General features: G+C 40.8%; 2 protein-coding genes across 7 annotated transcripts in view; one reads left to right on the plus strand and one right to left on the minus strand.

Annotated features, from left to right (window-relative positions):
- SPATA22 (spermatogenesis associated 22) overlaps positions 1–5,765 on the minus strand; it is a 30,992-nt gene extending 25,227 nt beyond the window's left edge. Inside the window, exons 1-3 of one of the 6 annotated variants that reach the window (XM_054459277.2) lie at positions 5,145–5,765; positions 2,668–2,783; positions 819–947 (exon numbers count right to left, since the gene is read on the minus strand). In XM_054459277.2, coding sequence (XP_054315252.2) covers positions 819–947; positions 2,668–2,710 — 172 coding nt within the window. In that variant the 5' untranslated portion in view covers positions 2,711–2,783; positions 5,145–5,765. Of the gene's footprint in view, positions 1–818; positions 948–2,667; positions 2,784–4,981 lie in introns of all 6 variants that reach the window. The other 5 variants (XM_054459276.2, XM_054459274.2, XM_054459275.2 and 2 more) reach the window with 5 other exon arrangements.
- ASPA (aspartoacylase) overlaps positions 5,593–16,285 on the plus strand; it is a 28,989-nt gene continuing 18,296 nt past the window's right edge. The window contains exons 1-3 of the mRNA XM_054459280.2: positions 5,593–7,571; positions 9,517–9,779; positions 14,990–15,185. Of these exons, the coding sequence (XP_054315255.1) occupies positions 7,476–7,571; positions 9,517–9,779; positions 14,990–15,185 (555 nt within the window). The 5' untranslated portion in view covers positions 5,593–7,475. The remainder of the gene's footprint in view (positions 7,572–9,516; positions 9,780–14,989; positions 15,186–16,285) is intronic.

Consider the following 16,285-nt stretch of genomic DNA (forward strand, 5'->3'; position numbering starts at 1 on the left):
TATAAAGAAGCCAACTGGATGAAGGTGTGTCTTAGTCCGTTTGGACTACTATAACAAAATACTTTAGAATGGGTTATTTATAAATATGATAAATGTATTTCTCAGTTTTGGAGGCTGGGAAATCAAGGCTTCTTACTGTGTCCTCACATGACAGAAGGATGGAAAAGCTCCCTCATACCTTTTATAAAGTCACTAATCTCATTCATGAGGGCTCTGCCCTCATTACTTAATTACCTCCTGAAGGCCCTACATCTTAATACTATCACACCAGCAATTAAGTTTCAACATATAAATTTGGGGGGGATCACATTTGGACCATAAACAGCTAACAAATGAATGAAGGCAAAAATGCCATAAAAAGAGAAAAAGACTACGGCCAGGCACCAGATATTTCCAGGCATCTGCACTTCCTAAAATCTATCTTTTTTTTCCCATTTTTCCTGTGTTCCCTTGCACACTTATCCCCACTCCTGAGGCAATTCATGTGTTTCCATTCTTTACCACCAAATGTACAGGCTATAATACAATATCCACATGTATTTTGAGAAAGAAAAAATATTTTTTACAGTATATGTTACTACTTTATTAGAACAAAGACTCCAAATCTAAGATACTCCATTTAAATGCTAAGCCACCCTTGTAGATAAGGAAACTTAAACACCCGACCTGGAATGTTCAGAAAGTGCTATGTCATTTCTATATGTGGATAATGGAAAGAAGAAAAAATAAACTTTCTATTTTCATTATAATATAAATTACAATTGTCTATAATCCTAGTTTGTATTTCCTGAAAATTTTTACCTTATTAATTTTCTTACCTGTAGGTAGAGGAGGAAAATCATAATTGTCAGAAGGGGTACTGATACCTGGATCATCTTTAAGTGGATTAGAAGTTAATGGCTGTCTGTTCCTCTTTTTCTGATTGAACAACGGAACAGGCAAACAGCCTAAATTGAATGTACCAATAAATTAGTACATACTAGACAAATAAGCAGATCTAGTTGTAAAATAATTACTGTATATAATAATACACACTTTAAATTTATCTACTTCTATATGCTAATATACTTATAGATTTCTATAACCTTAGATTGATTTTTACATTCTTTTTAAGATCCTGAATAGCCTAATTTGTTTCTTCAAAAACCTTTTCTTATTCTACCCTAACAGTTTTAATTCCTCTCATATGGAAGTAATTCCCATCTCCCCCCTCATTCCCCTTTCCAAATCCACTTTTTGTTTTCCTTATCCCCCTCCTGTGCTTGCCTGTTACCATATCAACTGCAGGGGACCTCTGAAGTTCAACAGAGGTGAGGAAGAACCAAACTCTGAACCATGCTTTGGACAATAGTGGCACACCCTTTTGGGCCTTGGTTCTCAAAGTTTCATTGGACTAAGATTTATCTGGAATTCTAATTAATGTGCAGGTTCCTAGACTCCACTCTCATAGATTTTATTTCAATAGATTTAGCCTGGAACTCAAAACTGCAATTTTAACAAGCACCTCAGGTATCTGTAATTATATATTTTGTGGATCATTTTGAGAATGCCTTAGAGAGTAATAATATCCAGTCCAAATGAGAATAAATACTACTACCAATTCCTCCAGATGGCAGATCTAGGATCTCAATTCAGGCCAAAAGTCACAAAATAAAAACTTTAAAACTTAAGGAACTCGAAGGGAAAAGAAGTTCAAAAAGCTTGTCCATTGCTATAGAGCAAGTCAGTGGAAGAATCTAGATAGGACGCAAGATTCCTAAATATCAGTTCAGATCTCTTGCCACTGTACCGTTCTCTAACTGGTCATCATCAATTGTTCTACAGGCAAATACAGACTCTGTGAACAGTCTCTGATGAAAGCCTGGGAGAATTATGTGGGCTCTGGAATCAGACCGCCTAGGTCTTGAATTATGACTTCAAAGTAGGTTTGAATTATAACTTCAGAGTATGATCTTGGGCAATTTCCCTAAACTCTTTGTGCCAATATGACATATACTGATAGCATAATGATTAAGAGCATGGACTAACAGCCAGATTCCTAGGTTCAAATTCTGATTCTGCTACTTCATGGATTACTTATTTAACCTCTTTTAGCCTTGGTTTTCTCATCTGAAGAACAGAAATGATTATAATAACCTATCTTGGAGTATTGGTGTAAAGATTAAATAAATTAATATATATAATGTCTTGAATACAGTTAATCCACCATAAATAATAGTTACTATTATCTTCATTATGCATCATCATTCCCCTGGTTCTCAACATCCTTGCCCTGTCTTTATAGTAATAAATTGGGAAAGCAAAAATGATAGGAGAAGCTATTAGAAAGACAGAAGTGCTTCTGGAAATATTTTTAACAAGTAAGTCACAAATACAAACAAAAATAGATCTATTTCTTTGTTTTCAGTTTTAAAGCATAGAATAACCCAAGCACATCGAATTTGTAGAAAGAATATCAAAATAAATCTAAGAAACTTTGATCTTACTCCCACCTCTACCACTAAATGTTTTGTCTTGAGTTAAGTTATTTTACTTCCTTGGACCTAAAAAGTAAAGAGGCTAGATTAACTGTTCAATCTATTTTAAATTTATTTCCAATGTTATATCTATAAACTATACAAGCTTTATATGCTATATAGAAAATTTTTTTAAAAAGTTGTTCAATACCTGCTGTACTTCGAGCTGAATTTTCATTTAGGCTTCGCTTCATTTCCTTCAATATCAAAATCTATAATTTTCTCTTCAGCATTCCAAATTTACAATATGACACTGTCCCACTAGACCTGCAAAGAAAGAAACTTATAACTCATATTGTCTCAACTACAAAACCCAATCCTCAGCCCAGTGATTACTGAAATTATGGTTTTAAACTACTTTCAAACCTGATCATGGAAACACTTTAGGGAGTCCTTTGCTTTCTAAGAGTTTACACCATAATCCACTTTTCCAACCCTGTTCAAATTAAGTCATGACTAGGGCAACTGTAACCTTGCTTCATAAACATATGTGCATTTTTTCACACAGTATATGTAATTTATTTCAGAATCCAGCATCCACAAAGAGAATTCTGAACCACATCTACAAAGAGGAAAATGGACCACAGCGTTGGCAAACATACACGCTTCCAAGGCCAAGGAGGAAACACAGTATTTAGCCACCGGGAACTTCCTCCATGCCTCACTTCTAGGCATTGTGCAGGTCATCTGCCTTTGCATCAGTTTGAAATGCCTGGATTATATAATATCAAAGACTAAGTCTTCCTGAGGTCAGGAGTTCAAGACCAGCCTGGCCAACATGGCAAAAGCCCAACTCTACTAAAAATACAAAATTAGCCGGGAGTGGTGGTGGGCGCCTGTAATCCCAGCTCCTCGGGAGGCTGAGGCAGGAGAATCGCTTGAGCCTGAGAGGCCGAGGTTGCAGTGAGCTGAGATCGTGCTACTGCATTCCAGCCTGGGCAACAAGACCCAGACTCCATCTCAAAAAAAAAAAAAAAAAAAAGAAAAGAAAGACTAAGTCCTCCCTTCATATCTAGAATAATTGTAATGACAAGTTTCCACTCCATTTCCACAACTTCGACAAATGAAACAAGTTTTTCCTTAGTTTTCTTCTTTTACAATAGAATTTATCTTGTAATTTTGCATGTTTAGCCCCTTTACACATTTCAACCGCAATGTAATTCAGCGAACACTTGCCCACTGCATGAAGAGGCAAGATACAAACCCAAACCAGGTAACTTCTGTTCCAAATTCACAACCCAATGAGACAGACAGACTGACACATACACAACCAAGCAATAATGCAAGTCAGGCCGAGGTGTTAATTTTCAAATATCGTTTCTGAAAATAAAACTTGGAAAACAGGCCGGGCGCAGTGGCTCACGCCTGTAATCCCAGCACTTTGGGAGGCCGAGGCGGGCGGATCACAAGGTCAGGAGATCGAGACCATCCTGGCTAACACGGGGAAACCCCGTCTCTACTAAAAATACAAAAAAATTAGCCAGGGGCAGTGGCAGGCCCCTGTGGTCCCAACTACGCGGGAGGCTGAGGCAGTAGAATGGCATGAACTCAGGAGGCGGAGGTTGGAGTGAGCCGAGATCACGCCACTGCACTCCAGCCTGGGCGACAGCGCGAGACTCCGTCTGAAAAAACAACAACAACAACAACAACAACAACCACCTTGGGAAACACAAGGTCAGGTGCTGCCTCTGCTTTGTTTCCACATCTTAGGCTTGAAGCTGGGGAGAAGAGACAGACCCTTTAGAAAATATTCCTGGTGGCCAGGTGCGATGGCTCACGCCTGTGATCCCAGCACTTCGAGAGGCCAAGGCAAGTGGGTCACCTGAGATCGGGAGTTCAAGACCAGCCTGACCAACAAGGCGAAACCCCGTCTCTACTAAAACTACAAAAATTAGCCGGGCGTGGTGGTGCGTGCCTGTCATCCCAGCTACTTGGGAGGCTGAGGCAGGAGAATCACTTGAACCCCGGAAGTGGAGGTTGCAGTGAGCTGAGATCACACCACTGCACTCCAGTCTGGGTGACAGAGCAAGACTCCAACTAGGAAAAAAAAAAGGAGGGAGGGATGGAGGGAGGCAAAGGAAGAAAGGAAGGGAAAGGAAAGGAAAATATTCTTGGTGCCATCCTAGGAGCCAAAACAGGGATTCTGCCGCTTTCTCTACCAGCGCAACTCACATCCTATATTTAGAGGGGCTTACGAGGGCTATTATGTTTCTTAGGATCAAACAAACAGAATAAACAACAACAACAAAATTTTTAAGTGTAACATTCTCCCCGCGGGACCATTGATCCTGGGGGCGGGGACCCTCATTTACCCCCAACCCCAGCTCCCGAATGGACCTAAGTGGCGTTAGTAATGGGGTTGGTGGCATTGGTGTGCAAAAAGTGTGCTCAATCTGCACAAACACACACCCACACACACCCACAAAAGCCACGGCCTCCAATGGCGGCCTGTTTTGGCTCCTGACCGGGGTGGGAGAGAAGAGGTTCCAGTCAGAGTTGAGACGCTCTTCCAAAGGCCTCTCCTGACCCGCCCACGGAGTGGGGGCAGTTTGGTATCAACGCACAGTCTTTCCCTTCGAGGCCCTCCCGCCAACACGACGCACCACTTTCGCCCTCAGTTTCCCTCACCTCCGTCAACCGTCGTCCAGGCAGCCCCTTCAGCAACCGCCGCCCTTCCCGCCTGCGAAGAAAGCGCGGGAATCAGGCTGTGCGCAGGCGCCGTGGACCGCGCAGGCGCAGTGGCCGCCTCCTCCGCGCGATGGCGTCTTCGCTGCCTGCCTGGCAGCCCTCGGCTGGGGGCGATGGCGTTAACGCGCTTCCTTGGCGTTCTCACACTGTGGGCGCAGGGATGGCTCCAGCTCCTTAGACTTTTGCCCAGAGAGGAAAGGAGACTGTCCTGTGACTGGAGAGAAGAGGCAGATCTCTTGCCCAACCGGCCTCAGCCCCACCATCGTCTAAAAAGTGTGCCCCGCTTCCCCGCACCCCCTGGCCCTTTCTTAGGGTCCAGACATCCGTTTGTTAGATGCTGGTGGCCACTCAGAGTGTGCCCAGAGATTGACTTGAAGGCCACCCGAGGTGTCTGGCTCAATTTCTGGGTCGGATCAGGGTCAGGGAATCTGAGTCCCCAGGAGGCTGGGGACAGAGCTGAAGCCCAGGTTCAGATGGCGGCCGTGGAAGGCGGAGAGCCGTCAGCGAGGCAGGGCCGGGGCTGCGGGAGCTTGCGGGAGGGAAGCTCCCGTGAACCGCAGAGACGCTCTGCAGGGGAAGCCGCGTGGTGTGCGACCCTGGGCGTTGAGCTCCAGGCTTCTTGGCAAAGAGGACTGTGGATTCCTGGCCCTGTGACCTTGGGCAAGTTACTTACTGAACACCCTCTGGACCTACCAGTAAAAGAACAATAACAACAATCGCCCTAAAAATACTAGAAGATGAAATAGACAATCCTGGCACACAGTAAATGCCCAGTAAATGTTAGCCCTTATTTAATATGAATAACAGTAGCTGCCATTTATCCGGAACTTACTATGGGCCAGGTAGTGGATTCTAGTTCTGTCTGAGTTCAAAGACCATGTTTTGTTGTTACCGTATCTTCTAACCATTTGAAGACTGGGATAGGGAAGGGCTCAGAGACGAAAGGAAGATTGTCAGTAAAGACCTAGGCCTATAAGACCACAGACATTTTAGTAGTTACTTTAAAACTATCTCAAGTAAAGAAGAGTGTTAGAAAATAATATTAGATGTAGACTGAGACCAGATAATAGCAGATCTTGAATGCCAGAGTAAGGAATAGCTTTCAAGGAATAGGGCCATCTTTTATTTTGGGAAGAAGAAGACTTCAACAATAAAAATAAAACTTGTTATTTATCATGGTTCCAGAGAGGAGTTACCCAAAACATGAATAGAAGCTTCAGGGAAGCAGATTTTGACTTCATATCTACATACAGATGTGCATACATTTACAACATTCACCTACCCACCCCAAAAATAGATTTTTCATTAAAAAAAAAAAACACCTTAAGCCAATTACTTCTGTAAGGACTGCAGACATGAGCAATATAGAATCTTGGCTAGCAGTTTATAAACTTAATCTGTTTTATACTTGTCTTGTTCTGCTTATTTATTTCCACCTGGAAAGTTGGTCAGGATGGGTCACAGGGAAGGAGAAAATTAAAGTAGTAAAAGTAGTTTGATTACATAACTACTGAACATCACATTATGTATGAGACATCTTATGTATAATATTTAGCAAAAAACCCTTCTTATCCCCCAATCATACCATTTAGGAAACAACCCACCTTAAATTTGTCCCCTACAAAATTTCTGGCAATGATGTACTGGACAGCCATGACTGTGAAGTAAAACTTTGCTCTCCTTTTGTTTTGTTTTGTTTTGTTTTTGAGATGGAGTTTCACTCTTGTTCCCTAGGTTGGAGTGCAATGGCACGATCTCAGCTCACTGCAACCTCCGCCTTCCAGGTTCAAGTGATTCTCCTGCCTCAGCCTCCTGAGTAGCCAGGATTACAGGCACCCGCCACCACGCCCAGGTAATTTTGTATTTTTAGTAGAGATGGGGTTTCACCATGTTGGCCAGGATGGTCTCGAACTCCTGACCTTAGGTGATCCACCCACCTCGGCCTCCCAATGTGCTGGGATTACAAGCGTGAGACCACACCCGGCCTCCTTTTGTTTTAAACTACATTATTTTATTAATACATCAGGCAACTCTATCCCACAAAACATTTGTAATGCTGGAAGTTATTCTTACTCTTTTAAGTACTTCAGAATATTATATATTCAACTTAATAATGAGATAGTGACAATTCGAACGGGTTTCACTTAGTATACTATCAGTTCACTGAGAACTAATAAAAAAGTGTGGTTTTAGTGGGTCATCCCAAAAATCAAGTACACTTTGGGAAACAGGGAGTTAAAAATCTTTCGGAAGTTAACTTGGTATAAGAGTATGAAAAGCCTCTGTTGCTCTAGTTCTGAGGAAATGCTCTCCTTTTTCCTAATAAAGCTTTCCACAGAAGACAAACTCTGTACACAAAAAAACAAGGTAAGTATGGGAAATATTTGCTGCAATTCATTAACTCTCAAAAAAGTTATTCATTTTGACATGTAAGAGAAACTTTATTTATGAATGTGAAATGTGCTTCGAAGTGCTGATCTGTTAAAATTCCATAAAACAAGCTTCAAAATGCAAGTCATTTGTGCCAGCTACGAGTAAATAACTGAAGCAGCATTTCCAGAGAGACTAGGGCAAAGGACAGAACAAACTACAAATCAGCAGAAAAGAAACCAAGCATAGCAGAGTGTTAATAATTCACCATAGTTACCGCTCTTAAAACCAAAGCAACTAAACAACTGTCATCTGTTTACTTTTACGTGTGTTTTCATCATGTCTACACCGTCTGAAGTGTTCAGTATACATGGATGTGGACAGTCAAAGCCTACAGGAGCTTTTTTTTCTATTAGAACAGTCATTTTAATGTGTAGATTTGATGTGGTTATTTTGCTTTCTCTATCTCTGCATTATAAGCTCTTAAAGGAGGAACATTCATTGGGTTTATTAAATATTAGGAAGCATTCATATTTTATTTTTCCACCATGTCTTTTGTTTGTATATATGTTTGTTTCCTGAGCACATTGTAATGGCTGTTTATGTGAATTCTGAAAGAGCAAAACTAGAACTGTGAAGAAGACCAAAAATAACAGAGGCACCCTATTGTCCTGTGTAAAACACTAGACTTGGAATGAGAAACATGGGTCTCAGGCCTAGGTTCTCCTACATCCCTGCAGAACCTTAACTGAGTTACTTAACCTCTCTTTCGTTTACCCCCGCAGTGGGGATGTCAACACCTAACCCATCCTATCATATAAAATTAATGTATGAATAAACCGAGTGAAAGAATATTATAAATTAAACTGTGCAATTGTAATAAATTACTCTTATTGTACCCTCTATCAAACAACCTGGCATTACTAGTACATGGTATTTCCAGTACTTGAACATATTTGACTTTCTGGGTGATTGAGCATGAAATCAAATCAGATTTGGCTCAGAGTCATTTCTCCAAAGGGATGTAATCATCTTAGTATTCTGGATAATTTCCCCTAATAAGACCCTTTTTTGAGTAACACAGTCCAGTGGAGAGTCCCTGCTAACAGTGAATAAGGCTGTGTCTATATAAATTCACATGATGTGGTTAGCACATGCAGTATGTCCCAAGACATTTTCAGGCATCACAAAGACTTGAAAATTACTAACAGTTGTCTTTCCTTTGGTATTTAGGCAAAAAATGAGGAAGATTCATAAGTAAGTTAACACAGAATTACCAAAAACTTCATGAGAAAGAAATGAAGAGATGTTTCAGGGTAGCTTTTTGAGTCCCAAGTGATTTGGCCCTTCTGTTTCTGATAGTGAAAAAGCATTCTGAAAGAATGGGTGCCGGTTCAAGAGGAGGTCTCTGAGGGTCAGCCTCTGGCTGTTTATAGAGGTGAGATTCAAATGCCCTCAGATCATGAAAAGTGCTTGAACTCATTTCAGAGAAGAAATGTTTTGAAATGCCCGTGGAAATGCTGAGTGGGCCACTTTTTTATTTTTTGAGATTAGAAATGTATAAACTATTTTTATTATTACAAATAATTGTGAAAGCCTCACTGGACGACATCCTAGCTGAGGAAAAGAACAGAATTTTTGTATTAGTGTGAAATGCTAATTTATTACTGTATTTAGATCTACTGACCATCTGAGGGAGTTAGAAGTTAAAGTAAACAGCTGTATCTCTAGTTGGTCTTTGCATATTTTAATCCAAATATGGTAAAGGGCAGGGCTAAAGAAGGGAGTGTCCATAAATGGGGCTCAGAACTTGTAACAGAACATTAAAATATACTCCACTCAAGGGAATTATGTACTTTGCCCTTTGGGTAAAGTCTCATTTAAATTTCTAAACCTTTCTTAAGAAAATCAAATTTCCTTTGATCTCTCTTCTGAATTGCAGAAATCAGATAAAAAACTACTTGGTGAAATGACTTCTTGTCACATTGCTGAAGAACCTATACAAAAGGTTGCTATCTTTGGAGGAACCCATGGGAATGAGCTAACCGGAGTATTTCTGGTTAAGCATTGGCTAGAGAATGGCGCTGAGATTCAGAGAACAGGGCTGGAGGTAAAACCATTTATTACGAACCCCAGAGCAGTGAAGAAGTGTACCAGATATATTGACTGTGACCTGAATCGCATTTTTGACCTTGAAAATCTTGGGTAAGACTATGCTTTGTATTGTATATGTATGTATGTTGTGTGAAAAGTGGTAGGTGTGTGAAAGAGAACACATATATGTATATGCAGATGATAATTCATGTCCGTACATGCAGTCGTATGTTGAATAAGATCACTTTCACTTTTAATTATACTGCATTGTCAATTGCACAGTTATCTAAACAGGGCACTCACATGCTCTTTTATAAACTTTCTTAAGCACCAGATTATTAAGTTTTCTTTTCAAATGTATACAGACTGAGACAATAAATAGAAAAGGGTTTTGTTTTAAAATCATACCTTTAAAGAAACAGATTTAATACTCCTTTGCATTGAGTTAGTGTTTGGCCACTATGCTTGCATACATAATTGTTAGCTTTTTAGGAAATTCACTACTATGTTTTCAAGCAACTATGTTTACGGTAATGCATAAAGTTCTAGTTCAAAAAATGTAATATTTGTTCTAGTTCAAAAAATGTAATATTTCAAGTAATATTTGTTGAATGAAAACGTGATTAAATATCTTTTGCCAGAAGACATCAGACACTTTGGGAGGCCGAGGCAGGCGGATCACGAGGTCAGGAGATCGAGACCATCCTGGCTAACATGGTGAAACCCCATCTCTACTAAAAATACAAAAAATTAGCCGGGCGTAGTGGCGGGCACCTGTAGTCCCAGCTACTCGGGAGGCTGAGGCAGGAGAATGGCGTGAACCCGGGAGGCAGAGCATGCAGTGAGCCGAGATTGCACCACTGCACTTCAGCCTGGGAGACAGAGCGAGACTCTATCTCAAAAAAAAAAAAAAAAGACATCAGACCTCCCTGTGATCCGGAGTAGCAGACATACTTAACTTCCATGGTGGATAGTCGTAGATGGGATACCAGAGATGAGAACTAAAGACACCATCTGAATTTTCAGAGCTTCTATTTTGCTGATTTATAATATATTACATACAACGTATGCAGTCATAACATGCTAGGTTAGGTCCTTATTAATTATTTTTGCCTTCGTTTAAATCATAATAGCTACCACTGTAGATATAATATGACTCCACGTATTTGCTTTTTACCACTTCTTTCTTTGTTTCTCTTTTCGAGACGGAGTTTCGCTCTTGTTGCCCGGTCTGGAGTGCAATGGTGCAATCTCAGCTCACTGCAGCCTCCACCTCTGGGTTAAAGTGATTCTCCTGCCTCAGCCTCCTGAGTAGCTGGGATTACAGGCACCTGCCACCATGTCCAGGTAATTTTTTGTATTTTTAGTAGAGACGGGGTTTCGCCATGTTGGCCAGGCTGGTCTCAAACTCCTGGCCTCAGGTGATCTGCCTGCCTTAGCCTCCCAAAGTGCTGGGATTATAGGCGTGAGCCACCGTGCTGGGCCGCTTTTTTTCTTTTACTAAAAAATATTCTGAAACATCTGTTTTTCTCAGGAAACTGTGCCAGATACTGGGGGAGTACACAGCTCTAAACAACTTGGTTTCTACCCCTCAAGGAGTTGGTAGACTACTAGCTAAGATATAAGATACATGGCCAGGCGCGGTGGCTCACACCTGTAATCCCAACACTTTGGGAGGCCAAGGCGGGCGGATCATGAGGTCAGGAGATCAAGACCATCCTGGCTAACACGGTAAAACCCCGTCTCTACTAAAAAAAATACAAAAAATTAGCTGGGCATGGTGGCGGGCACCTGTAGTCCCAGCTATTCGGGAGACTGAGGCAGGAGAATGGCGTGAACCTGGGAGGCAGAGCTTGCAGTGAGCAGAGATGGCGCCACTGCACTCCAGCCTGGGCGACAGAGCGAGACTCCGTCTCAAAAAAAAAAAAAAAAAAAGATATAAGATACGCACAGGCACAGGTAGCGGCTGTTCTATGTGCTTGTTTTCTGATCAACTCTAATTTGAGTTAGATCACTCCTTAGGTTTAGTCTCAACACAGATCAAAAAATGGACACTACTCTTAATAGAAACATGCCTCACTTTATGGAATAGATGTTTTTCAGGGCAATTATACAGCAGTCATCCTGTTTGTATCAAATCATATTTTTACTAGCATAAATTTTAATTTGAGAAATGCTTTATCTTCATGACTGAGGTTATGTCAACACAATTCATGCTTATCTATTGACCTAAGAGAGCTGTTAACTAACTTCTATATTACAGGTAAGAATTTGTTGAAGAATAACTTTTAGTCGGCATATTAACTTCCCAAATAGGTGTGAAATGGACTGGGGTGAGTTTATGAGCACCCAGTAGTATGCATTTCAGTGAGCACAGTCTTTTCACTTAAATTCACTTTCTGCTCCTTACTGTTAACACTATTCAGAGACTAGACTGTTCCCAGTGTGGTTAAAAAATTATAAAATAGATAAACTGATTAACTTCTCCCATCCTACCTCTCCCAAATTTATTCATTTTCCTGTATTCCTTATCTCAGTGGTAGCATCATTATCCACCAAGTCCCCTATGAAAATCACCCTAGAACCTTCCCAGCGCTTCGTCTTCCACGTCTAGTGGGTCACTAAATCCTCCCAATCATTCCTTGCAAGTACTTCACAAATCCAGCCTTCCTCTCCAGTTTTACTACCTTAGTTGATTTCCTCTGTGGACAGTTAGAATAGCCTCCTAAAGGGTCTCTCTGCATCCAGACTTGCTCTGACCCTTCCTGCCATCTATTTTCCATCTGATACCTCTAGGAATCATCCTAATATGCAAACCTTATCATGTCTCTCCCCTGCTGAAGATTTTTTAAAAGTGTATCCAGAATAGATTTAATCAACTTAGTATGGCTAATGCCCTTCAGAATCTCACTCTTCCCTATTCTTCATCCCTTGGGACTCTTCCAATGGGAGCTCATCTGCAGGCATGAGAACTCAAAGTGTCCATCATTTTTCAAAACTTCAAGACTTGACTCTGAGCAACTGGGTAGATACTAGCACCATTTACTCAAATGCGGAAGAATGATATAGAACCAAAATTGCTGGGGGCGACCTCAGGGGGTTATTTCATGAATTAACTTTTAAAATGTATAAATATCCATTAGGCTTGGTTTGCATATAATAAGGAACCTAAGAATAGTGGTTTAAACAAAGAAGGGTTTCTTGTTCACAAATAATAAGTCCAGAAGCAGGCTGTCCAGGGCTGGTGCAGCGGCCACATGGTATCATCAATGCCATAGGCTCCTTCTACCTTCCCACAGCACTGTCTCAACATGGCCCCTTCCACCTTCCCGCTGCACCGTCTCCACGTGGCCCCTCCCACCTTCCCGCTGCACCGTCTCGACGCGGTCCCTTCTACCTTCCCACTGCACTGTCTCAAGATGCCGGCTTTGTCCTCATGGTTTTTGCTTCAAAGTCACAAAATAACTACTACACCTTCCTGATCGCATTCCAGGCAGGAATTAGCCCATTGTACACAGTAGGTCCCTTGAAGATACTAGCAAAAATAACCAAGGAATACAAATAGATGGAATTTTAGGAAAATGTGGTCGAACGGTTTAATGAGGAAAAGTAAATGAAAAACATTATTATATCTAGAAAAATAATGTATCCTAACCATTGTGGGAAGTGGGGAGAGGGTAGAGGCCCATTTGAGAATGGAAGAAAAAACTACTGGCCCTTGTGCCAGAAAAAAATACATACATCTGTACCTGCAAACTTGTGGCCTTTTTGGAGAGGTTACAGACTCTGAAAACTCTGTCCCTGGACCTCTAGTGGTTCCTGGACCTCAATTAAGAATCTCTAATTAGGTGTGGCTGCTCATGCTTGTAATTCCAGCACTTTGGGAGGCCGAGGCAGGAGGATTGCCTGAGGCCAAGACTTCTGTAACCACCCAGCAAGTTCTCCTCATCCGCTGCCCAGACAGAGCTGATTTATCAAGACAAGAGAACTGCAATAAAGAGTTTAATTCACGCAGAGCCGGCTGTACAGAAGGCCAGAGTTTTATTATTACTCAAATCAGTCTCCCCGAAAATTCAGAGATTGGAATTTTTAAGGATAATTTGGTGGGTAGGGGGCCAGTGAGTCGGGAGTGCCGATTGGTCAGATCCGAGGTAAAATCATAGGGAGTTGGAGCTGTCCTCTTGCGCTGAATCAGTTCCTGCGTGGGGACCACGAGACCAGATAAGCCAGTTTATCCATCTGGGTGGTGCCAGCTGATCTGTCAACTCAGGGTTTACAAAATATCTCAAGCCCTGATCTTAGGTTTTACAATAGGGTGTTATCCCCAGGAGCAATTTCAGGAGGTTCAGAACCTTGCGGCCCTCCAGCTGCATGACTCCTAAATCATAATTTCTAATCTTGTGGCTAATTTGTTAGTCCTGCAAAGGCAGTCTAGTCCCCAGGTAGGAAGGGGGCTTGTTTTGGGAAAGGGCTGTTTCCAACTTTGTTTCAAAGTTAAACTATACGTTCCTCCCAAAGTTAGTTCAGTTTACACCCAGGCATGAACGAGGATAGCTTGGAGATTAGAAGCAAGGTGGAGTCAGGTTAGATCTCTTTCATTGTAATAATTGTCTCAGTTATAATTTTTGCAAAGGCAGTTTTAGTTCAAGACCAGCCTGGGCAACAGAGCAAGACTGTATCTCCACAAAAGATAAGAAGATTAGCTGGGCATGGTGGCACACACCTGTAGTTTCAGCTGCTCGGGAGGCTGAGATGGGAAGATTGCTTGAGCCCACAAGTTTGAGGGTACAATGAGACATAATTGGGCCACTGCACTCCAGCCTGGGCAACAGAGCAAGATCCTGTCTCGAAAAATTAAAATGATCTCTAATTAGATTATGTGAACCCCTAAGTGACTATATTTGTGCACTAGAATTAGCTAAAGTGGGGGAAAAAAAGATGCATTTGATGGTCTAGTCCCATAATAAATAACCCAATGTACCTTAACTACTAAGAAACTGTTCATTAAATTAATGGATATGTTGTGTTCAAGATTGAAATCAAATGATAAATTCTGTTTGATATGCCCTATTCATGACCAGCCACATAAATGAACGTATTACTTTGCAAGCATGCCAATGCAACATTAGTTATATGGAATCAAATGAAGAAAAAGAATGTAAGTTTTCATATATAAACATTTCAGGTAAGTTTTTACTTACCACACAGATTTTTCATATTAAAGATTTGACAACTGGTTCTTTTTACACTGTGTTCTTATTATATGTTTATATTATCTCAGGCACAGATGTTGTTAATCTTTTTCTTTCTGCTTATAACAGCAAAAAAATGTCAGAAGATTTGCCATATGAAGTGAGAAGGGCTCAAGAAATAAATCATTTATTTGGTCCAAAAGATAGTGAAGATTCCTATGACATTATTTTTGACCTTCACAACACCACTTCTAACATGGGGTGCACTCTTATTCTTGAGGATTCCAGGAATAACTTTTTAATTCAGATGTTTCATTATATTAAGGTAATGTTAATGTTATTAATTTATAAGTTAGCAAAGGACTTGTACTTTTAAGTCAATTATGGATGTGAGACAATCAGAAAACAGTTATGAGGGAAGGTGCAAGAGAAATGGGATTTATTCCACAGCCAGGCTTAGTGGTTGGGGGAAAGGGTGCTACCAGAACACAGAGGCAGTGGTGAGAGGAAGGAGAAAAAGAGAGGAAATAAGTAAAATAATAAACACAATTAATAAAGTAATAAAACACTTGTGGATTCTTGTGTCTATAAAATTACACATTTTATCCAGACAGCCACCAGATGGTGGGGTATTTGTTAAAACCAAGTAAAATTAATATTAAAAGTTTAAATGGTATGGTCAATTTGTTAAAACCAAGTAAAATTAATATTAAAACTTTAAATGGTATGAGATCTCAATTACAAGGTTTTAGGAAACTTAAGAAATAGCCCTTTAATGTAGACTAAAGCCGAGTGATAAAAAGATTGCCTCCCTTTAGTCCTGCCCCCGTCCCCATTTGATTTAGACACCCCAGAATACGTCTAATCTTTCAGTACTCCATAATCATCTTAAGGCTCAGAAATCTGAGAAAATTTGCTAGAAAATAGCAACCAATCAGAAACACACATAAGGATCTGTATGCTTATTTCTGTGTGCTAGATAGCCTTCCTTCCTGAGAGCGAGGATGATTGAGAGGAAAGAGTGTGGCCTGTGCTCAGATCCTCACTTTCTCCTTCACTAACCTTAGACAAAATGCACCATTCCCAAAACCTTGCCTCCTTCATTTTATAAAATTGGTGTTATAACAAACAACACTTACCCATAAGGGTACTCAAAGCCTTAAATGACATAAAGTATTTAAAGCATTTAGCCTAATACCTGGACTATAGTAAAGATTATTATTTTTGTTTCCCTTAAGTTTTGGACAGTAACTGGGTAGTGGTCCTGGTAGGAGATCATAATGTAGCGATTCTTCGTTGCCTATTGAAGAGAGAGCTGAATGCTTTGGTTGCCAGATATGGAAGCAGAATTGCTGACACTTTGTTATCCAAACCAAGAGGCCTGTCTTCAATTTTCATGCAGACAAGCAGGAGGAGGGGGAATCA

The sequence above is a fragment of the Pongo pygmaeus genome, chromosome 19 (assembly GCF_028885625.2).
Source record: "Pongo pygmaeus isolate AG05252 chromosome 19, NHGRI_mPonPyg2-v2.0_pri, whole genome shotgun sequence".
NCBI classification, from domain to species: Eukaryota; Metazoa; Chordata; class Mammalia; order Primates; family Hominidae; genus Pongo; species Pongo pygmaeus.